The 26,543-nt window shown below is 38.4% G+C and overlaps 2 protein-coding genes across 5 annotated transcripts; one reads left to right on the top strand and one right to left on the bottom strand.

Moving 5' to 3' along the window:
• Positions 1–3,320: 3,320 nt before the first annotated feature.
• Positions 3,321–11,421, bottom strand: RTCA (RNA 3'-terminal phosphate cyclase). Its single transcript, XM_032696222.1, has 11 exons — positions 11,225–11,421; positions 11,026–11,126; positions 10,116–10,259; positions 8,590–8,713; positions 8,055–8,113; positions 7,418–7,559; positions 6,303–6,427; positions 6,108–6,166; positions 5,439–5,533; positions 4,255–4,359; positions 3,321–3,892 (listed from the first exon to the last, which is right to left on the bottom strand). Exons 1-11 carry the CDS (start codon positions 11,267–11,269, stop codon positions 3,794–3,796), a joined length of 1,098 nt encoding a protein of 365 aa, XP_032552113.1. The 5' UTR covers positions 11,270–11,421; the 3' UTR covers positions 3,321–3,793.
• Positions 11,172–26,543, top strand: DBT (dihydrolipoamide branched chain transacylase E2). 4 transcript variants are annotated; one of them, XM_032696215.1, is made up of 14 exons: positions 12,281–12,381; positions 14,982–15,105; positions 15,801–15,865; positions 16,829–16,952; positions 17,123–17,198; positions 18,069–18,250; positions 18,623–18,750; positions 19,485–19,728; positions 20,507–20,673; positions 21,677–21,754; positions 22,657–22,848; positions 23,022–23,093; positions 23,969–25,801; positions 26,488–26,543. In XM_032696215.1, exons 2-13 carry the CDS (start codon positions 15,018–15,020, stop codon positions 24,134–24,136), a joined length of 1,584 nt encoding a protein of 527 aa, XP_032552106.1. In that variant the 5' UTR covers positions 12,281–12,381; positions 14,982–15,017; the 3' UTR covers positions 24,137–25,801; positions 26,488–26,543. The 4 variants fall into 4 exon arrangements, with proteins under 4 accessions (XP_032552110.1, XP_032552107.1, XP_032552106.1 ...); XM_032696216.1 differs by lacking the exons at positions 14,982–15,105; positions 15,801–15,865 and having other exon boundaries at positions 12,276–12,381; XM_032696217.1 differs by lacking the exons at positions 23,969–25,801; positions 26,488–26,543 and having other exon boundaries at positions 23,007–23,060.

Below are 26,543 nucleotides of genomic sequence, written 5' to 3'. Positions count from 1 at the left end.
GAGGTTTTAAGTTTTATGATGCGGAACCCCATTGAAAAGGGAAAGTAGGAACTTGGTAGAATATGAATGATAGTAGTAGTCCCAAATTCATTTTATGATTTTTGTCACCTCAGTTAAAAATTGCAATGAAGCGTATTTAATTACTGTATACAGAAAAAGAAGAGGAAATATGATAAACATTTCCTGATAAGAGGTCACAATGAGGTGACAGGATGTGAATTGGGCCTGGGTAATAAAAGTTGTGTGTGAATGTGTACAGCAGGGAGTAAAAATTACCTGGGGAATTTAGTCCTATTGAAGAGTAAGATCTGTTGTGGTTGACTCCCATCTAGAGATTTTCTAACCCTGGAGGAGAAAAAGGCACATAAAGCCTGATTAGATCAGCTCCAGGTTCTTCCAACCCAGGAAGCACTGCAGGGATGGCATTAGGGGCAGCCTAATTAGAGGCACAGCCCTCTCAATGACAGCCCAGCTCTCCAGCCTCTCCTCTGCCCCGGGGCTGGCCCCAGAGGTCGGGTCATAAGGAGAGGGGGCTGGACACTGGAACGGGCCTGCAAGGAAGCTCCCAAGGACTGCCAGTTATTAATGACCATTAATGCTCTTTTTAACAGGCTTATGAGGCACAGGGAGGTGCAGCAATAGTTGTCTGAATTGCTGAGCTGCTATTTATTGTATATTTACTAAGAGGAGGTTTTCTTCTGGTAACCTGAGTTTTGTTAATCTTTGTTAAATGTGTTGGCTGAGCATTTATATGCTTTTTCTGTTTGTTTGGAAGACAGAAATTGCACTTCAATTTTTCAATGGGATTTTTTTGTTCAACTGAATTTTGAGACTTTCTTTGTTTTGCCCTTTTTCTTTTTTTTTTTTTTTTAATTTTCCTTAGAAACAAAATCTGCACATTTTAAAATTCTTTCCAAATGAAATTTTCAGTTAGATAAACTTGGCTTCAGGAAATGTTGGGTAAAGATAGAAATTCTAATGTGAGATAATTCTCTCAAAGTTTTGCTAGCCTTTCTTTTTTGCTGCAATTGTTCCACGAGAGTTTTGTACATTTGTGAATGTGGGAAAAAATGTTTGTGGCTCTGCAGAGAACATCTCAGGTGTGCAGACTGGCAGAGTTTTTCAGAAGCAAAAAAAAGCTATGAAAAGGCACTCTGGCCAGGCTTTGAGACCAGATATAAAATCATGCTCAAGCTTATGCAGTTTTTCTATGTGCACAAGTATATAAAAATCTACCTAAGTGTAAAAGATCTAATTTAGCTGTGCTTTTATTCATAAGGTTTTCTTAACATGACAGGAGCTAGTTATGCTGATTTATTTAGTCTTTAAACCATCTAGGCATTAACGTCTAAGTATGCTTACAGTCCACAAAGAATCTGTTGGGAAGGGAAGTGGGTCATTCTTACTCGATTTCTAAAGTGAACCAGTGATTACAGGGCAAGAAGGCCATGTGTGCAAGGTGCTCACTAGAGATTTTAAAACCTAAAGGGAAGGCACTAGTTCTGGATTGTAATTTATAAAGATGTGCAGAATGTTGGTTAACTTTGAACAACAGTACAAAGAAAGTCAATTTTATTATCTCTTGAGAAGCATTTCTACATATGTTGGAATTGCATAAAAAAAAGTATATTTAACTGGCCGTATTCTGTGATACTTGCTTGATTGGATATTGGTAAAAAGATATTAAATTACAGAGAATCCAACAATTGAACTTCAAAGGTAACAAAAAGGAATCCTTTAATACGTAGGTTACAAACTATTCAAAAGCTTTTCTGTACTGGTTTTCAGCAAGGATCTGTAATTGTTTGTAATAGATCTGGGCTTTCATCATCTTGGTCCCTCAGCTTAAGAAACAAACAAACAAACCCCACAAAAACTAAGCAAACAAAAATCTAACCTGTTTGCCTGCTCACATTAAATATCAGTTCTGGGAGTCGTTAAGCTCTGTTAAGAAGTTACCCAGAAAAACTGCAGAATGTCCATCTTTGAAAACTTTAAAAACTTGACTTGATGAGGTTCTAATCAACCTGATATAACTTCTAAGTTAGTGGTGCCTTGATCAGGAAGTTTAATTAAATTTCACCCAGCCATCCCCTCAGCAGGAATCTCTCCATGAGAAGTTAAATCAGTCAAGTATATCAACTTATTGAATTCTGGAAACAGGATCCATTCAAATGTGGTTTAGAAGAGTTTGTTTTCTTAAGCACAGACAGCAGCTCTTTTGGGGCTTTCTTTCAAGTTTTTTTAAAAAATACATTCAGAATTATTCCAAAAGGAAACATTGAAAACTGTTAGCAGCACGGACTAGTAACTCAGAGAGGTGCTCTCTGAGTGCAGAGTGTCTGTGTCACGTATGTAGCTTCAGCAGGTGTCTGTTGCCCCCTTCAGACTATTCCCAGTACTAGAGAAAAATAATTAGTTGGAAATTAATAGTATTCTTTTGCACTAATTTTTGGATGGAGATAGGGGGAAAAACTCTAAGAAGAAAGATACTACTAAGATAGTTGCTGAATGTTTTCGGATATTAGCAAAGGTTTTTCTTTGTGTTAGAAATGCACAGTAATGAAATTATCTTAATCAATATGACAAATGATAACTTAAGTTACATCTTTAGCTCTCAGGTTCAATAGTCACAACTGAGGAAAAAAGATCTTAGAGCAAAGGCTGCAGACTGGGCTGTGGAAACTTGGAAATCAGTTCAAGCTTCCAGGGTGCATTTATACAGTTTTGGTTAAGTGATTCCAACTCTGTGATTCAGGTCTTCATATGCAAAACAAATTATGCCCTATTTCTCCTTTCACCTTCCTTCCACTTCAGAAAAATCTTTTGTAGCATGATCAATGCCAGGCTGGCAGAAGGTCTTCCTTCCTAAATCCACAGATGGGGGATTGGACAACTGGATTCTAGTTGCCTAAATATACCTGTGTGTACATGCACATACATACCTGTGTCTACATATGTGTGTTCAGTAGCTCCTAATCTCAGCTGAAGTGAAGTACTCCCTTTAAAAAGAACAAACCACCACCTCAGTGAAAATGCAGGCTCGGTCAGTATGACAAGGACAACTGCAGCTAGAAAATACAGTCGTATCATGAAGTTAAGACCTGGTATCTGGGATGTAATGTGGTACTTTGTTTTAGCTTGCCTGAGAAGGCTTTTTAAAATAGACAAAAACAGAAGATCTAAAGGAAGATTATCTTATGCATTGTCTTTTTTCTGTAGGGAGAGAAAACTTTTCAGGAGCATAATTTCTATTTTGTATCCATCTTCCCCTAGCACAGCCTGCTGAGATAACAGCACATATAAATACCAGCCTTTTATAGGGTGATATTGCTTTAATATTCCTCACACACAATTTAAGCAAAATGTCTAACGAAGAACAGCGATACAGATTTGATGGTGCACTTCATTCCTTATACCTCATAACATAAAGGTTTCCAGAAAATAAAACTTACATTTTTCAAAAGTCAAAGAAATACTGATAGTAGTTTTTCAAAACTAAAACAGTTTTGATCTACTTTGGTGAAGCTGGATTTTCAAAGCTTCTAAGTGAAGCTCTCACATACATACAATATATTCTATTTCCTGCCCTATTGTTACTCATTTTGCTGCTAATAGTAAAAAAAAAAAAGGAAAAGCTTGACACCATCCTTGAAGTTAAATCACTCTGATGTGACAGAAGGTTTCTCCTGTTCACACAGATTATACATCCATTGAGATGTAGTGATGCAGATACATCACTGAGGTATGTTGAGTGTTTCCTTTGTCAGCTTGCTGCCTTTTTTGTTTAACCCTATAAGTTTGGGTTTATCATCCCCACTCCTTGGCACTCAATGATGTAGGTATCATTACTGGGATCTTCATCTTCTGATTTTGTCACAGTAAATTTGGCCTAAAAGAGGATTAGAAATATATCACAAATTAATTTATCACACATATAAGTTTAAATATTAAATATCTGACACCAAATCATTGTATTGCCATGTGTCTATATATATCAGAGCTTTGACAGGTTAAATTAAAAAAACATTTAAATAAAGGTGGTTAAAGTATCTAACCATTCTAAAAGCATTTAACTTTAAAGTATGTTCATTTTCTACAGGAAAACTCCCATGTAAACACTGTAGCAATAATTTTATCCATGCTTATCCTCCATGATCAAGTTCAGCTCACAATACCTGCTGAACTCTACATTGCCTAGTTAGTTACTGGATAACAACTCATAGGTAAAACTTCCTGAATTTTCGGACTCACCTTTGTTAGCTGCTCTGCAAAGTGTATAGCTGTTTGAGTATGAAGTGTAATTGGTCCACTTTTCACTCTAGACACTCCCTTTGCTAGAGCCATAAAAATGATCAGCTGGAAGGGAGGGAAGAGGAATTATTAAGTAATTCTTCAGATTCTGGGAACCTACTGATGTAAAAAAAAAAAAAAAAAAAGGAAAAAAAAGGAAAAACTTGCAAAATATCTGTAGATGTAAAAATGCGGTCTGCTATGTTTCATAAAAGTTCACAATCTTGATTTTTAAGAAGTTTGGAAATTACTATTGTAACACCTATTACTGAAGGGCTACTACTTTTCCACAGTAGATGCCCTTGAATCCTGTTACTACATTTAACTTTACTCTCCCTCATTGTCTTCCCCAAAATTCCCCAAAGTCATGTCAGACTCCGGGTTAGTAGAATACCTATACGGAGAGAAAACCTCAGGAAGAGGTTCTTTAATTCTAACACTTCTGATCACATTCACCAGAGAGATACTTAAAGACATTTGATTTGATTTACAAACATCACCATGACAAGTACTCTGTAATGTGTGATAGAATTCTGTGCAGTTCCATATACACTGAATCTGGCAGTGGCTTATTCCCACCAATGGTACTGTGCATGCTTTGAAAAAAGTAGGATGAGTCCAACACCTAAATAGCTCCTATTACACTACATAACAGTAATGTCTGCCCAAGTGTTTACAGCTAAGAGGTAACATCATCCTACCTAAAACAGCCCGAGATTCTTATAAGACAGTGGAGGGCTTTCATGCTCAAATGAAATTAGGTAAGAAAGACAAATGGGAGCACCTCCTAGATATTCTGTTCTCTAATAACTTCACTTAGTATCATTCTTTATATGTAACCAGGGAGCTATTTTCACACCACTACATGCAATGTCAAATCGAAGCAAATTCCTGCCTCTTTCTTCCATACTTACTAAGAGTTGCAGGAAGGGGAAAATTGACGGTGATGGTACAAAGCCAGGAGCATTTGTGGTTCCTAAGAACTGTAAGTAACTTGCTAATTCTAGTGATGTTGTGATCACACATCTCTAAGACTTCTAATTAACATCTCATTCTTTCCCTGTTCAGATTTATATTCTTTACAAGTAATACATACAGGCATGTTCTTACTACTTCAGCTTCATGTAAACACACAGGAGCCTTACCTGGTCTTGCAGAGAATCATCCACAGTTCCACCGTGTTTAAGATTCTTCAGCAGCATCTCAGCTGCTTCAATGCCAACCTTGTCAGAATTCTTTCCTAACAGAGAAATACAGGATATTAGGAAGCTGACAATCACTATTTAACATTTTAAAAATACAGAAGGAAAAAAAAAGAAATTTTTGACTTTTTAAATCTTATTTTCATGCTCTTGCCTCAAATGTCTGCTTTAAAAACCCTTCCCATCTTATGATGATGTATGGTTCATACTTCCTAAGCAGTGGAATGAAAGTGGCCCCATTTTTCAGAAAAACATTTGATTTAAATAGTTAAAACCCAAAATCACTTCTATTCATTTTAATCTAGATTCACTGTTGAACAAAAGCTTCACAGGTAAACCACAAAGTCCATGTTTCTAAAGTCCAGAAACACTTTCAGCTCAGTGATCCTTAACACTCCATTCTGACAAAAGGTAAGGCTGTAGTTTTGTCATTTTTGTGAATTTCCATTTACTGTTTTAAATCTGCTCATTTCCGCTGTCCTTTATTACTAAACAACATTCATTTAAAAATGCATCACTCAAAGCATCAGCTCTTTAAACAGATGATACTTCAGATTCCTATTTGTTATTAGTATATTCAGTTAAATCTCAAAGACTTAATGGAATTCTTACCTCTCTTGCCAAGTGATGACCCAGCTAACAAACAACCTGTTGAAGTCTCTGCAACAATGCTAAGCACAAAAAACAGAATCAAAATTAGGAATAGAATCACTCACGCTACACTTTATTTATCAGACATGTAATCAAAATCTAGCTAATCAACCAGCAAGATTACAGGTATCAATAGAAAGTTTGGACTCCTCTTACATTATTCCACTTCCAGTCCCAACAGCTTGATCATCAGGTTCTCGAACAGGCTGAATGTTAATGTAAAGATCTCTGATTTCTTTTCTGATGCATCTCACTGCTGCTGATGACATGTCTTTTGCCAGCTAACAAGATAAGACATAAAACCAGTAATTAAATTATATAACAACAAAAGTACTTTTTCTTCATAAGGCTAATAGAGATAGATATAGAAACTTCAATATCATCACAATTTCAAGAACTTTTCTTCATTCTTAGGGAGAAAGATTTCAGTCCTGAGTATATCAAAACACTAGATTCTAAAAAAACCCCCACAAATCCCCCAAAAACCAACTGTAACCCCCCCCCAATTATTATGTACAGGATATATTCTATAAGAGATAATACTAAAAAATAACAATTTTAAATCACAGGCAAGTGGGGACAGATGAAGCTTATCCCATTCTTGTGATCTAATCATAGCTAATATTCATAGGTTTGGGGATTTTAAGACCAAAACCAGCAATCCACAGCTCTTCAAAAACTAAATCAATTCCTCCTCTTCCTTCCTCTAATAATTCCTAGCCTGTGTGTGAGAAGGAACCTTAAGGAGGTCCCACCACTCAGAAAAGGAAGGGGGTATAAAGAAGCAAATTTCTTTCCATTTTATTTTTGGCTAAACCTACCCTTAACTTTTTCTAATACTCTTAGCAATGGTTGAAAAATTTGATGTTTTCTGACCTCTGCCTATTACAGTGCACCATAGCTTACCCATAAGTCTATGAACAGGAGCCATAATTCCAGATTTAAAATAATCCACATAAATAGGAATGATATATAAATCAGATATAAAATACCCCTCAATACATGCTAAATAGTCATATGAAGGATAGTGAGGATAGTGTTCTCATTTCCTGTTTTAGCTATACATTGCTATGCAAGAACTGCATTTTAGAAATGTCCAATATACTGTTTTACAGCCTGAATAACTGAAACCATTTAATAAGGCTACTACATGAGTTTGTATGGGAAAGACTGCAGAATACTGGAACAGTAGAGGAATGTTAAGCAGATTACATGCAATTTTATATAGATATATAAAGCTGGATACTACCAGAACTATTATCAGCACTTACTTTGATAGGCAGTGCTCCAGCAACAAATGCTCTTCCATATATCTTTGTCACTGTGCCACGTTCTGTTAAGTTTATCGGGCTCAACTCTTTGACTGGAGACATCCGGACCACAACTTCACCACCTCCCTGAGGATAGTAGCCCCTATTTAGAAACAGTAATCAGATATAATCAAACAAAAAGATCACAAAGAAACCAAGAAAAGGGCCAGAAGGCTCTTCATATATTTTTATGTTCTGTGTTACTGTACGTATGAATTTTCTTGATGTGTGGCTTATAATGGAATTATGTTCTCTTACAGTATTACTTTGTAATGTACATCTTATTAACTACCTCACACCAACCTAACTGGCACCTCAGGAGAAGCTCAGTAGTATGCTGCCTGTTCAGCATGCACTGCCCTCAGGGGCAGCCAACAGGAGACATTACACAGCAGCTGTAGCATCAGCAATGAAAAACAGACGGGGAATAACCATCTCACATTCATCATAAGGTGACAGTACACACAGGGACAGCTAATGCAGATTAGTTCATGTATTATAAATTCATCCCTCGGTTTGATTGAGAGCACCTTGTGTGTGCCTCTGTGCTCACACACAGGTTCAGAGTGTGCCTCCGCCACGTGACTCCACAACTCACCTCTTTTTTATGTCACAGTTAAATGTGAAGTTGAACTTTTCAATTATTGGCTTAAAAACCTGAAAAACAAACACATATAAAAACGCAGAGGGTATTTATTTTGCACTGATAATTTCCCACTATTTTATGCAGTCTTCAAAAAAAAAAAAAAAAGAAAAAGGCAAGACAAAAATTTCAGTTACATTATTGAAAAGAAAAGCTTATTTGACATTCCTCATACTTCACTCTGAATGCTACTTTGTGTAAAAGGATTTTCTTAAGGAAAAAGGAAGATCAAATCACAGCCCTTTTAGAATAAAGAATATATTTTAAACGAAAATTTCTTTAGTAATTAAAACCAAACAGACTATTTGCTGTTTCAGGAAATTCCATGAAACGTTGGTTGCTCTCTACATACAGTACACTAATAGTGTTATATTCCCATGCCTAATTCCATAATCACAAATACACCTGCAGTAAGAGCAACAGAAGTACAGCAGTTACATTGCACACATATTCATGAAAGATGCACCAAGCCAAAGGAGTTTTTCCCTACCATGACTGTGTAGTCTATCTGAGGAGCCATCTCAGCATTAGTCCCACCTTTTAAATGAAGCTCTGATGGGGAAGCAGCAAACAGCACACAGGGCATTGCTACCTGCATCAGTAGACACACGCTCCTAAAAGAAATTATAAGACACTCAGATGTCATACAGTCATAACCCATAGAATTCCATAGAATCATTACATATCACAGGCTTTCCAGAGCATTTACATACTTATTTTATCTTAGAAATTATCTATAAAATTGTTAGTCTTAAAAAATATTAATTTAAAACTTCATGTCCTTAGCAAGCCTAAATATGAAGGTTTTTATTGCACAATGATTGCATCTTTAATAGTCTTATTTGAAATAAAAGTCATGTATCTTATCTAGTATACTGATGGGACTGTGAAAACTGTGGGTTTAGCTAGCAGATGATAAAAGCAGACAAGGCTTAGGCAGCAATAACATTTCAATACTTATTTAATAACAAAATACTAAGAAAACTATAAAATTGCTTAGAAGCTGGTCAGCATGCCACACAAGAGAATTCAGGAGCATAGAAAATATTAAGGTATTACATACAAGATTACCCTATCACTGAATCTCTCCACATTTCACAGAGATAAAAATGCTTCTAAAGTAAGTTTTCCAAAAGTAGAAGTTTGTTTTGGCAAAACAAAACAGTTATCTCACAGGGCTTTCAAACATAATTTTGAATTGTAAAAACAGTAATCACCACAGAACTGAGAAAACATGGGTTTGTTTTCTTAAATAACTCCCAAATGTTTGTGAACCATAGTGTTTATCTTTTTTCTTGTGCTTAATTACCAATTCTGCTGCATTGTGGCTTACTCAAACTTTTCTATGTTAAGTTAAAGGCATCAGCTTGGTTGTTTATACTATTGCAGCTCAGAAAAATATTTCTCTTAACTTAAAGGGAACTTTAACTTATGCCTGCTCTGGCTTACGCTTCCAAACAACTGTTCACACCAGCCTTCCATAGCTAAACCCATTTACTCAGTTTTGCAACAGATTCCAAGAACAAAGGACCCAACACAGAAATACAGAAGAAACACAGACACAAGAACTGTTCATAGAATATGTTCCCAGTTCCAGGACTAGTATCCCATCGTGTACCACTATGTGTGTAAGTAAACTCTCAAAATTTACTTTACTAGGTAATGATTATTTCAGACTTCATGGATTTGAGATACTTATCTAATTTAATGCATTTGATCTGATATGTAACATACTAATGTGAGAAAATAACAGCTGAAGTTTTAAAGACATGAGCAGATGTTTTTTGCTTAACATGAATCAAGTGTTCAAGTTTTATATCAATTGTAATTTTAAAACTATTATACTTGCATGTATTTTATTCATGCATGTACTTCCTATACTACAGGTTTTTGGAAACATAAATCTGACTCAGGCAGCACATCTTCAGGGTAATTATCCATGTATAGATGTTCTTTTTTCCCCCCAGTCTTCTGTTATAATATTAAGGTTACCAGAAGCCATGTACAAAGACATACCCTGCTGTTTTTGTATCTGCTATGTGGGTTCCACCTTTGATCTTCCCAGGAGTGAAGGTTATTTCTGTTGAGCCAATTTCTCCACCATTCAGCTTCCCATCACATAGATCGCGAACAATCTCCAATCCAGACAGATGCTGAGGCCTTGGAGTGACAATACAAAGTTAAAGATACATGCAAATAGACTACATACTCATGTTACATTAAAAGAACTATACACCAACTAATAGAAACTACAATTGCAAATTTCTGATCAGTCAAGGACCAGAAATTCGCTCTGGTTGCTACAGTACTTCTCCTGAGTTCACAGGAGCCAAAGGAGCAGCATTCAGGCCATTCTGGAGTAGGCAGGATTCTGGTATCTTTTACATTAGAATGAGTCCAGACAGACACATGAGATGCAGGAGCAGTCCTAATGTGATAAGCGCTTGGACAGAAATGGAATGGCTAAGGATGGCAATACTGGCCGAGCTAGAACCGGCTGTAGTGCCACAGGAGAGCTAACGCGTTTGCTATGCATGTGTCTTCTTGTGCTTGCGTTTCCATTTGTTTGGGTAACTTACATAGGAAATACACTAGCTGTTCTTAACACTGTACGCTCCGTGAGCCACCTTTCGCTGAGGCATTATATGACTGTATTTCGTGTTTCATTCCGTGTTTTAGCACCTCTGGAATCATTCCGAGGCGGCAGCGGGCGACGGGACCGAGCCCGGTTCATCCCCAGCGCTCCCCTGCGGGCACTCCTGGAGAGCCACAGACGGCATTTGCTGCTAACAAGGCTTTCTCAAAGCAATGAAAACACCAGTGTTTCAGACGAGAGCAGCGGAGGCTCTTTGCGCGTCCCCGGGAGGGCCCCACACGCCGTAAGTGACCGGCCGAGCGCCCCAGGGCCGCCCGGGGCGGGTCTCACCTGAGGCCGGGCTGGTTCCGCCCGGCGCGGATCCGGCGCACCCGCAGCGGCAGCCCCAGCAGGCAGCTCAGCGCCGTGGACACCCGCAGGATCTGCCCGCCCTGCTCGGAGAAACGGCGCTCGTCAGGCGCTGCGGCACCGCCCGGCCGGGACCGCAGCCCGGGGCCAGGTAAGCCCGGGGCCCGCCGCTGGCGCTCACCCCCTCCATGATCCCGCCGTCTATGTCCACCCTGTCCCCGTCCATGGCTGTCGGCGAGCGGTGTCTCTCGCAGAGGCCGCGCCGATAGGGTCCCGGCGGGGCCCTGCACAGGGCGAGCCCCCGGCGAAGCAGCCCCGGGGCCGACAGCGGCAGAAGCACGTCCGGGATGCTGCGGTGCCGGTGCCGGGGCGGGCGGCGGCGCGAGCAGGCGCAGAGCGGAGGCGCCTCCCGCCCGCCCTGCGTTGGCCGAGGGAGGAGCAGCCGCCGGGTCCCGTTGCCCGGGCAGCGGGAGGGGGCGGCTCCCGCCTCCCCGCGGTACCGACCGCGGCCCGGAGTCTTGCGGGAGGACTTTCCTCTGTCTCGACCAAGGGCCAGAGCGGTGACGACCGCCGCACCTGGCAGGTCAGCGCCGGGGGAGAGCGACCGGACTGCGGCGCGCACGGTTACGAGCGAGTTTTCGTCAGAATCAGAGAATCAATTACATTGGAAAAGACCTCTGAGATCATGGCGTTCAACCTGTGACCGACCACCCTGTCAACTGGGCCATGGCACTAGATACCATGCTCAGTCTTTCCTTAAACACCTCCAGGGACGGTGACTCCACCACCTCCCTGGGCAGCGCATTCCAATGTCTAATCACCCTTTCTGTGAAGAAATTCTTCCTAATGTCCGACCAAAACCTCATCTGGCGCAGCTTAAGACTATGTCCCCTCGTTCTATCGCTAGTTGCCTGGGAGAAGAGGCCGAGCCCCACCTGGCTACAACCTCCGTTCAGGTAGAAGCACAGACATGGGGGTGTTGGTCAGGCAGGCACACTCGGGACTTTATTACACGTGCATCGGGAACGGCCAGGCCCTTGGCGCTGCCCCTCCCGCTACCCAGGGAAGCCACACGCCCTGCCCCGCCGCCAGCGGCTTTGCGGTACCGAAGCTGCATCGCGCCCGTGTGCGGGACCCACGCGCCGCCTGCGCCGCCTGCGCTGCCCCAGCCCCGCTGGCCCCGCCCGGCCCGCGGCCCCCGCCCGCCGCCTGGTTGGCTGGGCCGGCGCGGCCGCCGCCGGTTGGCTGGGCCGGGGGTGTGTGAGGGGCTGCGCTGCCCGTGGTAAGATGGCGGCCGTGACCGCGTTGAGGAGCAGCTGCCGAGCCGCGGGGCGCCTGGTAAGGAGAGCGGGGACCCCGCTCCGGTGCTCAGCCGGGAAGGGGAGGCATAGCGCGCAGCATCCCCGCCTCGGCGGCGACGGTATCCCGGAGCCCCGGTGCTGTCGTGCAGCCGGCAGCCCGCGAGCACCGCGCGGCTGCAAACACCACACGCTCGCGGACCTTCCGCCTCCCCCGCGCCTGCGGGCGGGCAGCGCCTCAGCTCCCCTGCCCGGCCGCCTCAGCAGTGCCTGCGGGCGCGCAGTGCCCCGGTTCCCCTGCCCGGCTGCTCAGCAGTGCCCACGGGCGGATAGTGCCCGGCTCCCCCTCCCGCCCGCCCTCAGCCCTGCCCGGCTGCCTCAGCCTCCCCCAGCCCGCCCCGCAGCCCCTGTGCGGGCACAGCTGCCCGTGTCCCCGCAGGGCCCGGCCTGCCCGCCCCGGGCTGTCCCTGGCGTTCAGCGGGTCCCCGCTCCCGAGGGACCCCCAGAGCCGACACCCGCGCCCCGCGCAGCCCTGGAACGTCCTCCCCGTTGCCCGTGTTCCCTGTGAAAGAAGCGTGTGCCTGTCTGTAATAAGCCAGTGACATCCTTCTCTCCTGTTATTTCTAAGTCGTCTGATCCGTTGCTCTGCCTGTGTATGCGTTGCGCTGCCATCGCCGCTCCTCCGCCCAGCATCAGCTCGCTGTGCGTTCCGCATCCGCAGTGACGGGGCGGCTACACGTACAAAAAAGGAAACGTGTTTCTTTGAATCCCGGGAGCCTTGATATTTGAAAAGTAGTTGCGATACTTTACCATAAGGAGCGAATCTACTTGGTTGCCTTTTAGGACACTTACAGTCTCATAAACATGTAGCGTCGTGAAGATTAATTCATGCTTTCTCCTGTCTCCTTGTATTATAGTCTTTCTGCTGTTGTGAAGAGTGTTGGTTTCCAATTATGTCGCTGCTGTTTTGTGGAATGTCAGAAAAAGAAATAACTTTTCTAAGATAATATAAGTAGATACAAAATTAAGGATCAGTTCTAGTTTCCATTATTATTTTTTCTCTAAATAGCAGTTCATACTGCATTTTTAAATGATAATGGTGAGGATTTTTAACTGGTGCTTTTGTGATCTAGTTTTGGGCCATTCATAAGTAATTTTACTAAGTAAGACCATTGAAAAATAACAGTTTCCTTTTGGTTTTCTTTCTAACCACCTACTCTTAAATGCAGAGGCAGATTCTGATAAGATGAAAATGCTCATCTTATCTGTGTGCATGCTGAACTATAGAATTGGCTGGTTTGTGGTGTATGTTTCCTGCAAGCACATTTTGAATCTTGCTAGATGCTAATTCTTGTGACCATCTGCTGTGAAACAGTGATAAGTTCCAAGAAATAATTTGGTTATTATATTATTAAAGGGCTTTATTTTAATATTCTCTGTACCTTTGTAAACACTTTGGCTAGCAAAAGGAAGAAGGACAAAGTCACAGTGATTGTGCATGGGGGCTGTAAATCGTGAAGGAAAGAAAGGAGCTTGGGGGCCCTTGTGTAAAGTGGTAGGGAAATGGCAGTTACCTGGACACTGGGACACGTCCCAGTTGTTTAGGTGAGGAGTAAACTCTGGCTAAAGTATGCTACCAAGGACATTGCTTTACTATTATAGGCAACTATATACTTGGAGATACAGAATATCTATGCAAATCAAATCCAGTGCAAGTAAATATTCTTTAAAATAACTCAATGTGACAGCAAATAAAGAGAGTTCAATAGGGGAGTATCCTTTAATGAGAAGTCGTTGCCTTTTAGCATAAACTATTCAATTTGACTTTGAAATTTAGTGTTGCTACATCAGGTAATTGGTTCCCTGCAGGCTGCATAAAAATATTTTTTTCTGAGGCCAGCAGTAGATCTTTAGGATCAGTGGTGATTTAGAAAATCACAGTTGGCTTCTTTTTAAGGAAACGACCAAACCTGAACCTAAGGGGCAAGGCAGTTCTCCCCTGAATAGCAGCAGCTCCCGTGTTGGCTGGGGTCAAACCACAGTTCTTGGTCAAGCAGGCTGATGTGTCCTCAAAACTGGCCAGGGGCTGGAGTGGACCCTCATTTTCTTCTTGTCAGAGTAACTCTGCACATCGAAGACTTGCACAGGAAAGGTGTTATCTTGCTGAGCATTATTGCCTTTGAATTGCAATATAGTGTGATAGTGGTGACATAAACATAACTGATAGTACTGGACTTGTTGGGTTTTTATTGCTGAATTTTTCCAGACATCGAGATATGTGGATGGGTATGCTATTGATATTAGAGCTAATTTTGTCTTTTTTATGCTTTTTTATTTCCTTATTTAGCATTACACGGAAAATACTACTGTGGTGATTAAATACTGAAATTAATAAGCACAATTTATTTATTGGATTTTAATATGTTTCTTCTTAGGAAGGAACGCTGTTCTATGAAGAGATTGTGCAATGTATTATTACTGTAACATCTAGCACACCAGCTTTTTAGTTAAGAATGTGCAAAACTGCAAACCCAAAAGATTCCATTTTTAAAAAATGCAGGAGTTTTGAATTATTCCTACAAATATAATGAAACATCCTGGTAACTTTTCTATAACAAAACCAGTCTCTTTTTTTGGCAGTGTCATTACTAAATCACTACCTGCATTGGTTACCAAATGTTAAAAACACATGGAAATCATTATGAAACTTCACATTTAGAAATAGTTCAGAGATTTGATGTGCTCCTTGTGATCATCTTCACAGGTAAATATTGAATGTTTTTCATTTAGGATCATATAAAGAGAAAAGAATTTTACTTTAAGTTTGTGACAAAAAAGGTCTTGTTGATCACGTTTTCTTGCAACGTATTTATGTAAACCTTGAGGGGGAAAGAACACTGGAATCAAAAATAGGAAAAAATAGGTTTGTGAAGATGTACATTATATACCACTTTTGTAATCTAATGAGAATTTTAAATGTGTTCATAAAATATGATTTTCCATAGCTTAAAATTACCATGTAACCTAATTGTCAGATAGGGAAAGTTGTTTGGAGGACTAATGAAAAGGATTTTCTGTTTGCTTGTTATAGGAATTAGAAAAATACTTATTCTAGATCAATAGATACAGTCTCAATAGCAGGTGGCTGTAAAGTAACTTGTATAATATAACTTTGTTGTATCCATTGTGATAGACTGTGTTGTGTAAATGTTTATTCCTTAAAGAAAAATGGTATTAAATATAGCTTGCAATGCTAAATTAAACAGTACATAAAATACCTACATTGTCAGTTCAGGATTTTATGGCTTCATGAATATTCTACTTTTTAAAAAAATGTAATGTAATATCAAATAGTTGAACAGTTTGGGGTGTGGGGAGGGCAATCAGGAAGTTTCATATGCTCTGTAATTACTGAAAGGGTTTTTCAAAAAAGAAGTTAAAATGAACTTTCCCATGCAGGTGTGCTGTTTTCTGGCTCCTCTAAGAAGATAATTTCTAAATTTTACAGTTTTGAGCTACTTGAGGTACATTGTAGCACCTGAATTTTTTCATATCTCTAATTAATTAGAGATAGTATCCACAGAGAAATTATTATTTTTATAAATTTTACAGCACTGCGAGACAATATAACACCAGAATTCCATTACATTTAAATCTTACTAAATAAGATGATGTCTGGACTAACTTGTGTTGAGATTAATAAAATACCTGTTTATGTCAATGCAAGTGCTACTAGCTTTGCTTTTGACCACAATCATGACTGATTACATGATGCTTTAAAGCATAAGGTTTTGTCTGAAGAACCTTTCAGAAAATTCTGTAGACTCTTTTTAAGTTGATTTCTGGATAAATATAGTTGTAACCATAAAAGAAAACCATCTTAAATAAAGGTCTTTTAAGTTATGTGAAATGATATTTACTTGAAGATGATTGCCTCCTATATATTAACAGAAACGAAAGGGCAACTCTCTGTGCCCTCTGGTGTGAATTTCCTTTCCAGTTAGTACTTCTGATCACCCTTTGATTGGAATAAGAACTGATGAAGAAAAATATGCTGGTTTTCCCTGCAGTCTGGGAGCCCCTTCCAGCATTCATTCTGGATTAGAATATTTCAGTTGGCTGATATAGTTGATACTATGTGTACTTTGTGTGTGCACGCCCTGATTAAGCTAATTCCTTAGAGAAACAATAGCAAGTATGAATCTCTTACCAGATCTTGTAATGATTTTTGTTAATTGGTTATTTTGTTGTGGCTTTGATCTCCCCCTGTGTTGTGTTAGTCAAAGAGCTTAAAGACCTGGCAAGGTTTATGCTAATGTAATGGCTATTGTACATCCAAACATGTATTCAGTGCAATTGTTTCCTTAAGAACTTCTCTTACATAGACTAGAATGAAACTATTTTAGTATTATGTTGCATCAGGAATATTAAATGAGCTCTACGTTCCTCAGTCCATTGTATTAACACTTGAGACTTTTCTCCCCCAGGTGTGCATTCACCGTGTTAGATCGTGCAGCAGCATTCGTGTTATAAAATCAAAATATGTGTGCGTGTTTGACAAATCTGCCCTCAAGTTTAGTCATCAACAGCGATTATTCAGAACATCTGCTGGTAATCTTTTTCATAATAAAATAATTTATTTTATTTTGCTATTTTATGAGTGTTATGTTAGCGGCTTGTATATGGCTGGTATGTAAACTTTCTGATGCATTCAGATTTTTCTGCCTGATATCTTGTATTTAATATTAAACGTGCTGTAATTTCTTATTGTCTGTTTTAAGTTTCATGTGGCCAGATTGTCCAGTTTAAGCTTTCTGACATTGGAGAAGGGATTACAGAGGTGACTGTAAAAGAATGGTAAGCTCTGCTTTCTTAGAAATATACTGAGAAATCAAGAGGTAGTTTCACAGCTTTAGCTGTGTTATCAATTAGTTGTCTGAGAACGTTTTCTGGTTTACAAGTGAAGTTTTCAAGTTTCGTTTTCCGCATTTTAAAACCTTGGACATAGTGAACTTTACATTTTGTTTATTTGTAGTCTGGTTTATTTGTGAATGGAAAAGGTGGAAGGAATGGGATGCCCTAATTGTGCCTATATATAGGATTTCCTTCAGTGATTAATGTCTTCAGTGTTTAGGTCTGTCTTTTATTATGCTTACTTAGGCTGAGTTTTAGAAACAAATTACTAGTCCGGAAAATCCACATAATTTTATCCTATACCCCTTCTCTATTGATTTTATTGAAAGATTTGAACTTTTAAATTGTTTGTAAAAGGCCAGTGATGAATGAATTAAACAAAATCAAAGTGTGCAGTGAAGAAAAGCAGTGCTGAAATGCCTTGTTCTTTGTACAAATTCCTGTCTCTTTGTGTAGAAGATCATGTACTGATCCTGACAATTAGAAAGTAACTTCCTTAGGTTCAGACCAAGCTGGGCTCATTCTTATTTTTAGGTTATTTATAATCTGACAAGAAAACTCTGCTTTGCCAAAGTCAATGTAATATGTGTTTGACGATATTCTAAATCACTGTGTCATTTCACACAACAAAGGGTTCTGCAGCAGCCAGGCAAAACGCATGGAGCAAATGTATCCATTATGTAGAATTTATCTTCCTGTCTGGAATGCATTTTCATGTTATGGGCATGTACATAACTGAACTTAACAAAAGCATACCCAACATAGAGTTTTACACTTACTGTGTTTTACAGTAGCCTGTGTCTTTTCTCTCAGGTACATAAAAGAAGGTGACAGTGTGTCTCAGTTTGACAGTATCTGTGAAGTACAAAGTGATAAGGCTTCTGTTACTATTACCAGTCGTTACGATGGCATCATTAGAAAACTCCATTACAGTATAGATGATATTGCTTTTGTTGGAAAACCATTAGTGGACATTGAAATTGATGCTTCAAAAGGTATTGTAAGATATATTTTTCTCTTGCATACTTTGTGTTTGTTGTCATAAAAACATCAGTGACAGAGAAGTTTATTTTTTCTTCTTACTGAGAATCTTAAAAAGTAATATTTTTTCCCCTTATAAGGTCAAGCAAATTGAGTAGAGAAAGTTGTTATATTTTATTAGAATTTAAAATCTCAAAAGCCAGATATATCCTATTGAATATTTAGCTTAAGCAGCAGCTTTTATAAAGCAAGCTGTGTTCCCATCCACAGTAACTCAGAGTAAATGCTAAAAACTTCAGCTATCACAGAATCACAGAATGATCGAGGTTGGAATTTAAGAAATGCTTATAATGTAGTAAAGTCAAATTTTTTATTTTCATTTGCAGGTTTTGCCTCAGAAAAAGATGTTGTGGAAACCCCTCCTATGTCTCATGAAGAACACACTCACCAAGAGATAAAAGGTCACAAAACATTAGCAACCCCTGCAGTTCGTCGCCTGGCCATGGAGAACAATGTAGGTTTGCTGAATAAGGTCCTGTTGCATTTTATCCAGCTTTTATATGGCATTTTGACTGACTACAAGAACACTGATCTAGAGGAAAGACTTGTTTTCAAATCATTTTGAAGGTGTGAAAACTGTTGTAAAATGAAGAGAACTGTGCTTTCTGATTATTATGGTGGATAGAAAATGAATTACTGGGCTTAAAATGCAGCTCGGATGCTTTAGGCTGAAGATTAAGAAATCCCGGGACAGAAGAAGGTGGAGGGAAAAATAAAGTCTCAGTTTTAGCCAGCTTGTTCTGTTTTTCAGATTTGTATTAAAGCAGAGGATATACTAGGTGATCTTTTTAAAGTGTCTTTCTAATGCCTTTTTTTCCTTATGAATCTGTGAATATTCCATTAGTTTTGAAAGTTGGTGATGCACTTTTAGGAGAAAAATAAAACAATAAGTACAGAAAATTAAGTGACAAATGGCTTTCCTCAAATTCATATTTCACTATTGATCCTGTGAAGCAATTAGGAGGTAAGTAGTATTCATAGTTCCTCCTTAAAATATGCAACTAAACAGTGGGACTTTTGGATGTTTGGAACAATTAGGTTAAGTACCTAATGAATTATAGAAAGGGAAAGAAAACTGTTGGTATGTTGGATTGGTAATGGGAATAATTTTAAACCATAGCTCACAATATAGAATATTTTTATATTGCTGTAAAACTGAAGTGTCACAGCTTGTTATGTACTTTTCAGATTAAATTGAGTGAAGTTGTTGGAACAGGGAAAGATAACAGAATCCTTAAAGAAGACATACTCAATTACTTGGCCAAACAAACAGGAGCTATTTTACCACCATCACCAAAGGCTGAAATTGTCCCACCTTTGCCAAAATCAGAGACTGTGCCAGCTGCTCCAAAGGACAAAGCACGCAAAATCCCAGTACCTGTTTCCAGACCCATTGTGTTTTCAGGCAAAGATAGAACTGAACCTGTAACAGGTAAATCAAGGAATATAAAATCTTGAGACCACGTTCACAGTAGGCTACCAGCAAGTGTTGCTCTGTGAAAAGCTACCTCCTTCTGATGGGGGTGTGTTTCACGCTATTGTTGTGCCAGGGAGCATGACTGTAAGAAGCTCTGTAAGAAGCGTCTCTGATGAAATCATTTTATGGAAGATTTGTTCGTGTTTTGGTTGGATGGAGTTGGGCTGCAAACTGAACTTGCTCATTCTTCAAATGTATGCTGAAACATGTAGGAATTCTGAAATATAAGTTTGTCGCAGTAGGAATCATTATGCAATTAGTGGCAAAGTACAGTGAATAAACCCTTAAGGTTTATCAACACTTAATAACAGCATACTTCAGCATTCACACTTGTTCTGGAGAAGAGTGCCACAAAAGACTCTAAGGTTAAAAAAAGGCATATTAAAAGGGGAAGATAAAAGTTTTTTGCTTTCCTTTCAAGCAATGTTTGTTTGGAGGCTGGAAAGAGTAATGCAGATTATGATATCATCATTTCCAATCCATACATACATAGGAGAGACGTGCAGTAATATAATCTTAGGTGTTACGGTTGTAAAAATTGAGTTACATATACTGAATAACTGGTGATCCTAAAGTGCTCTTTACCCTGTCCTTTTTGGTTGTAGTTTAGCTTTGGTTTGGTTTAGTTTTTGTAAGTTATGTAATTCATTTAATGGAAACAAATAATTAAATTTCACCATAGCTTCACAGAAGCTCATTTGGTTGGCTTAAGAAGTCAGTAAATATTTTCCAGGTTTTCAGAAGGCAATGGTAAAGACTATGAGTGCAGCCCTGAAGATACCCCACTTTGGTTATTGTGATGAGATTGATTTGACTCAGCTTGTTCAGTTGCGAGAAGAGCTGAAACCTCTGGCTGAAATCCGTGGAATTAAGCTTTCCTTTATGCCTTTCTTCATAAAGGTGAGACATGCAGCAGAGCACTGTATGGAATATTTACACAGCTTTTGCCAAAATGTTTTCAATGATTGCTGTACGTTTGGAGCACCTCTCTATCATATGAATTATGGCAGATCACAAGAAAAGTCTCAGCTTTTCTTGTTTATTGAACCATTTACCAATTTACAGTTGGAACTGCAGTGAGGCTTATATAATATCATTGAAAATTTTTGAAATATTAATGGGGAAGGACAGAGCGGCTTAAGTGTCATTCAGTATGGGGGTAAACATCACTAGGTGTGGGAATTGCACAGAACAAATTTTAGAAACTGTCAGTAATTTTTTTGAGTTCCTTTAAAATGAACCTCACATGAGGTTCATTGTTGTTGTTGTTGTTGTTATTATTGTCACAGTATTTGTATTGAATAATTTGAATTGAATAAATAATACCTTAGGTGCATCAGTATGTCTCTTCTGTTGTTCAGAAGAACAGGCACTTGCACTCATTTAGCTGCTATGGTTCCATTTCCAACTGATGCACTCACTACCTAAACTGTGCGTTGAAAGCATAGCTTACCTGAATAATGCTATTGCAGTGCTATATAAGCACTCTTCCTGCTCACTGTCTTTAGGGGCAATTAATATTACTTCCTTGAAAAATTGTCATTTGAGAATTGAGAATGACATTGCAGCTGAATCTCATTACTTTTGGGATATTTGATTTGAATTGTGGAACAAAAATAACAAATGCAGATTCAACTTCAGTTATAGTGGGGAAAGGAATTATCATTTCTTATATGTCTGTCTGATGTATATTTGGGTTTTGCAAGTTCTTTTTTGCTATCCTAATAATGACAAAGTATCAACAGACATATTAAGGAGAGTTTAAGCCAAATTTGATTGCAGTGAGGGAATCTGTATTGTTATTAACCTAAATTATCTCCTACCATTACTTCCTTTCTATGGAGCTTTCTGGTTATAAAATATAACAATCTATCTTTTTTTTTTTCCTTCTTTTATTTAACAGGCAGCCTCTCTGGGATTATTGCAGTATCCCATTCTTAATGCTTCCTTGGATGAAAACTGTCAAAATATCACATATAAGGTTTGTAAATTACTGATAAAAGTTGTGAGCAGAAAACCTAAAGTAACAGCTAACAAGGGCTTTTCAGAATGTCTGAGTTAATTTTAAAACCCAAAACTGTGGTGTTGTGCTGGAAAATAATTTGTGTGTCCAGATTCTAAGATCTGGATTTGATTTATTATTGAACATACTTCAGTAGTTTGTTAAACAAGAGTCACTTTGTTATTCAGGCTTGCCTCAAAATTACATATTAATATAGTGATTTTCTATTTTTTACCTGAATGCGAGCCAAGCATTTAAAATGAAAACACTTAAAAATCTAATACAACAATTTTTTAGTAATGGCACAGTGGTTGTTCCAACACTCGACCCTTATGTATTAAAGTTATATTTTAAACTCAGTTTTGATAAAAATGATGTAATTTTCATCCCAGCTGCTGGATCGATACTTCTAGGAAGCTGGTGTCTATTTTCTTGAGTGATATGTATGTGGCCCTTGCAGTGCAAACTCCTTTTGTGCTGTTTGATCAATATCTCTCAGAATTCTTTTATTCCTTCTAGCAAATGAAAGACAACTGAGTTTCCTTTTTTTTAATTTTAGTGTTCTCTTTAAAATCTGCTATTTATGTTTTGTTAGACTTACAATCATCCTAAAGTTCTGTGTTTTCAGTGTGAAATCAATTCCTGGATTTTGTATTCCCTGGGTGTGAAATTGCCAGCAATTTGCAGGTGTGGAAAGCTAATATTTAAAAATTTACATCCTTTTCTCCCCTCAAAGTTGTATAAAGGAATTTTTTACTAAAGACAACCCTTTCTAGGTTAAAAAGATAAATGGGGAAGATGTGATTTAAGTGCCTTTTTATGTAAAATACATTTTCTGTTGAGAGCTTATACTAATGTCCAGTTAATGAAACTTCTTTCAGGCTTCACACAACATTGGAGTTGCAATGGACACAGAGCAAGGTTTAATTGTCCCAAACGTGAAAAATGTCCAAGTGTGTAGCGTGTTTGACATTGCTACTGAATTGAATCGCCTGCAGTCCTTGGGCTCTGCAGGCCAGCTGGGAACAAGTGACCTCACTGGGGGAACATTCACACTTTCAAATATTGGCACAGTAAGTAAAGGAAAAAAGAGAATTACATCTGAAAACTGCTTCTGAAATGAAAACTTTACTGAAGTTAAATATACAATGAATAAAACCTGTAGCAATTAATTCAAGAGGCAATCTGCTCTAAAAAAAACCCTAAACTATTTGGTAAATAATATCCCCAGCTTTTTCTTTTGTAGATTGGTGGCACTTATGCCAAACCAGTGATACTACCTCCTGAAGTAGCTATTGGAGCACTTGGAAAGATACAGGTATAGTAACTTTGTCTCAGTGATATGAGTGTTTAGGTCATCTGTAATTAAAGTGAAACTGGAATCTCTGTTTTGTTTTTCTTTTATAAACATTACTTTATATTAGAGAAATTGCATAGCTTGTGATTGCAAAGTTTTGTATTGGTTTTAGATGACTGTACAGACACTAGATGTTTAACTAGAAGTTAAACACCAAAGGTTCAGATTTGTTTTCTAGAATCCTGTTATATTTCACTCACATCTGTGTTTAGCCTTGTAGTGGTCAGGAAACAACACAAATATATTTTTACAAGTTTTGCAACATGCTATAACATTGTTGCTATCATCAAGGAGAAAATTTGAGAAGTACTCTGATAATGAAGTATAATTTCATGAGCCAGTTAGCTGAATCCATACAGAAATTTGTGTGGTGAAGGCAGTTTTATATTTTCTGAATTTCAGCCCTTAATTCTTTCATATAGACATTTGAGACCAGTGCTGGAAATGAAATTAGTATTAACTTAAATTACTACTTCTAGCTTCTTCCCATGAGCATTTTGTTCAGGGGATGCTTTAAGGAAACCGTCATTTGAGAACTAACATTGCAATGAACTATTCAGGAAGAAACTTTTGAGTCAAGAAAGATTTTCAGTACTTCAATATTTCCATGATAGTGGAAACAGGATATGACTGTTTATTATGTTGGCTTGCAATATATTCCAATCCACAGCACAAACAATAATGGGAAGGTCTTGTTTTTTTGAAGGGTGCTACTGCTGTCTGTCTAATTTAGGAAAATTATTTAAATTTAGATCAACAAATTAATAACAAAAAAATAGAGATCTGCTACTGAAAGTATTTAGTATTTCAATTCTTTTCTTTCCTCTGATTTTTAGGTTGTTCCTCGGTTTAATGGGAAAGGTGAAGTATTTAAGGCACAGATAATGAACGTGAGCTGGTCAGCTGATCACCGCATCATTGACGGAGCCACCATGGCCCGGTTTTCTAACCTGTGGAAATCTTATGTGGAGAACCCTGCTTCGATGCTGCTGGACCTTAAATAAAGGAAACCATGGCTAGAACATGCCTTTAAATTTTGTGGTTTAGACTGAATAGTTATGAAAGCTGTCTCTGCTAACATGTGCCCTTGGCTACATGCATTATATAATAATGTTATGTGGTTAAAAGTTCTCAACAGTTGATATCAGTCTACCAATTAGTTGTTACTTCTTTTAATTAGTAGTGCTGTAATTTTTTCTACAGCAGACTGTCAAACTGAATAGGTCAAGGCTTCTGAATATGGTGGTGGAATGTCTTTATTGTGCCTTTTATAATAATTGTCAGGCTGGTGGGACTGAGTGACGCTACTCTACACCTGCAGTATTTATAGTCTGATTAACCTGTCTTAAAGGGGAATACTCCTAGTTCTTCCATCTTGGACACATAAATTTATTTTAACGAATAATATCCAGATTCCCAAAAGGAGTTATGCAAAAATCATATACAAATAAAATGCCTTTAATATTTTTGCTGTAAGAGGGCTTTTTGTTGTTTACCTTAGTAAACCTCCTAAGTCTTTTGCTAGTTCACATTTTCCTGGCAATTACTTGCACAGGTATTCTTTATCAAATTATAAATGAAGAGGCCGTATTTATTCAAATGCTTACCGATAACAATAATTCATAACTATCAGGACCTTAATACTCTCTAGAATGTCCTGTATTTTTATAAGCTGAAAGTAGTTTCAGTCCCTAATGCTTTCCAGTTATTTTTGTTTCTTATAGAAAGCATCTGTCCATTAAAACCAAGTGAGAAAGAAAGAAAGAAAGAGAAAACAAATTAAATAAGAAGGACCTTGTTTTGTTATTCTTACATTAGGTAAGACTGACAGTAAGCTGAACATGTTCCAGAAGCTTGCACTGTGTTATTGATCTTCAGGTACTAGCATTTACCAGATTAATCAGATTCAACAAAGAGTGGACATTAAAAAATACTATGTAAGATAAGGCTTTCCTAAACTCAGATACGAGGCACAAAATGAGTAGGTTCAAGTTAACGGCTTCAAAACAGAAAACTGTTACATGGCTTTAAGGTGAACTAAACAGATGAGGATTGTGCTGGTGATTTAATGGGAGATAGGAAGAAAACCATTGGATATAAATACCTTCTAGAAACCTAAGCTGCAAACAGACACAAGAAAAGAGAGTTATATGGCCTTTAAAAAGAATCTGTGACGCACAAAATGGACATTTTCTCCTTTCTTTAGATACATCAAACCCAGGAGCATTCTCCAGAAGCGTAGACCAAAGTTGTCTATTGCATTTAGCTGTGAAAATGTGAGACAGGCTGTCAGAGGTAGAATCCCTGCTATCCTTGATGCTGGAAGTGAGCAAGAGGAAAGCTGGTAATGTAGGAGGGGGAGCATGGAGCATCCATGTAAGGTGCTATTTATATTTCTATTGTGGTATAAGGGTCTTTTATATAAAGGTCATTTCTTGCAAAGTTTGACTAATATATCATGCTTATCACCTAACTCATTTTTATCAGATTTATTTATTCCTAATAAAAAAATAAAGCCACAAAAAATTGTAATATTGTTTTTGTTTGTGAATTTTATGCAGGCAATGCTGTACAGGTGATTCAAACTATTCTGATCTTGAACATAAGGTACTCGAGACTACCAAAAGAGCACAGCCTAATGGCTGCTTGCCTGCAAGCATATCATTGTGGTGAGGGGCTCAGTCTGAGTAGTATATTTTTTAATCTGATGACCACTGAGAAAATAAACAGAGGAAACATAAGTAGATGAAAGAAAGCAATAAAGTGATTTTGAAATATTTAAGATAGAATAATTTTACTTGCACAAGAAGCCTGAAATTTGTCTCTCAAGACTCCAATAAATGGGAGGGCTGTTGAGTTTTTTTACCCTAATTATCTGTCTTTAAGGAGGAGCAAATAAGGTTAGATTTTTAGTTGTGATTGGCTTTGATCAAGAGATTGAATCTATACCAAAACTGAAAGAAGAAATATCTATAACAAAGAAAATTTTGGATCATTTTTGCTTTTGCATAATGTATGTTTGTTTTTTTTTAAAGTATAGAAGATTGAAAGACTTGAAAGCTAAAGTACATAATGTCTTTTAAATAGGTATTGGTGTTCCAGTATTTAGTTGGTTGTAGACTGAAGAGGGTGGTTTTGGTTTTTTTAATTGTAAAGTTCTGTATGGTAGGTTTATAACCAAACTCACAATATTTAAAAATTTTATCTTCACATTTTATACTCCAGCACACTTGGTTAGAATTATCCAGTTTTATGGCTTCTGCCTCAAACAGTGATCTGTGATTATTGTTGTCTCTCTCTTTCCATTTGAGTGAAGAAAAAGATTCTGACAGATTCTCCTTTTATCTTCTCTAAGGACTATTTGAAGAAATAGAATGTTAAAAATGTTTCATGGTTGGAAGCATGAAAAGG

The sequence above is a fragment of the Chiroxiphia lanceolata genome, chromosome 9, assembly GCF_009829145.1.
Source record: "Chiroxiphia lanceolata isolate bChiLan1 chromosome 9, bChiLan1.pri, whole genome shotgun sequence".
Classification (NCBI taxonomy): domain Eukaryota; kingdom Metazoa; phylum Chordata; class Aves; order Passeriformes; family Pipridae; genus Chiroxiphia; species Chiroxiphia lanceolata.
The sequence above is the reverse complement of the archived record's forward strand: the minus strand, read 5'-3'. Positions and strand labels throughout refer to the sequence as shown.

Excerpts from the sequence above, each read along its gene's own strand:
- RTCA (XM_032696222.1), bottom strand. The coding sequence starts at position 11,269 with ATGGACGGGGACAGGGTGGACATAGACGGCGGGATCATGGAGGGG. Across the intron at positions 7,560-8,054 it reads AACTGTGACATAAAAAAGAG|GGGCTACTATCCTCAGGGAG; the intron begins GTGAGTTGTGGA and ends GTTTCTAAATAG. Across the intron at positions 5,534-6,107 it reads GTCATCACTTGGCAAGAGAG|GAAAGAATTCTGACAAGGTT; the intron begins GTAAGAATTCCA and ends TTTCTCTGTTAG.
- DBT (XM_032696215.1), top strand. The coding sequence starts at position 15,018 with ATGTTAAAAACACATGGAAATCATTATGAAACTTCACATTTAGAAATA. Across the intron at positions 15,866-16,828 it reads ACAGTTTTGAGCTACTTGAG|GTGTGCATTCACCGTGTTAG; the intron begins GTACATTGTAGC and ends TTTCTCCCCCAG. Across the intron at positions 21,755-22,656 it reads GTCAAAATATCACATATAAG|GCTTCACACAACATTGGAGT; the intron begins GTTTGTAAATTA and ends AACTTCTTTCAG.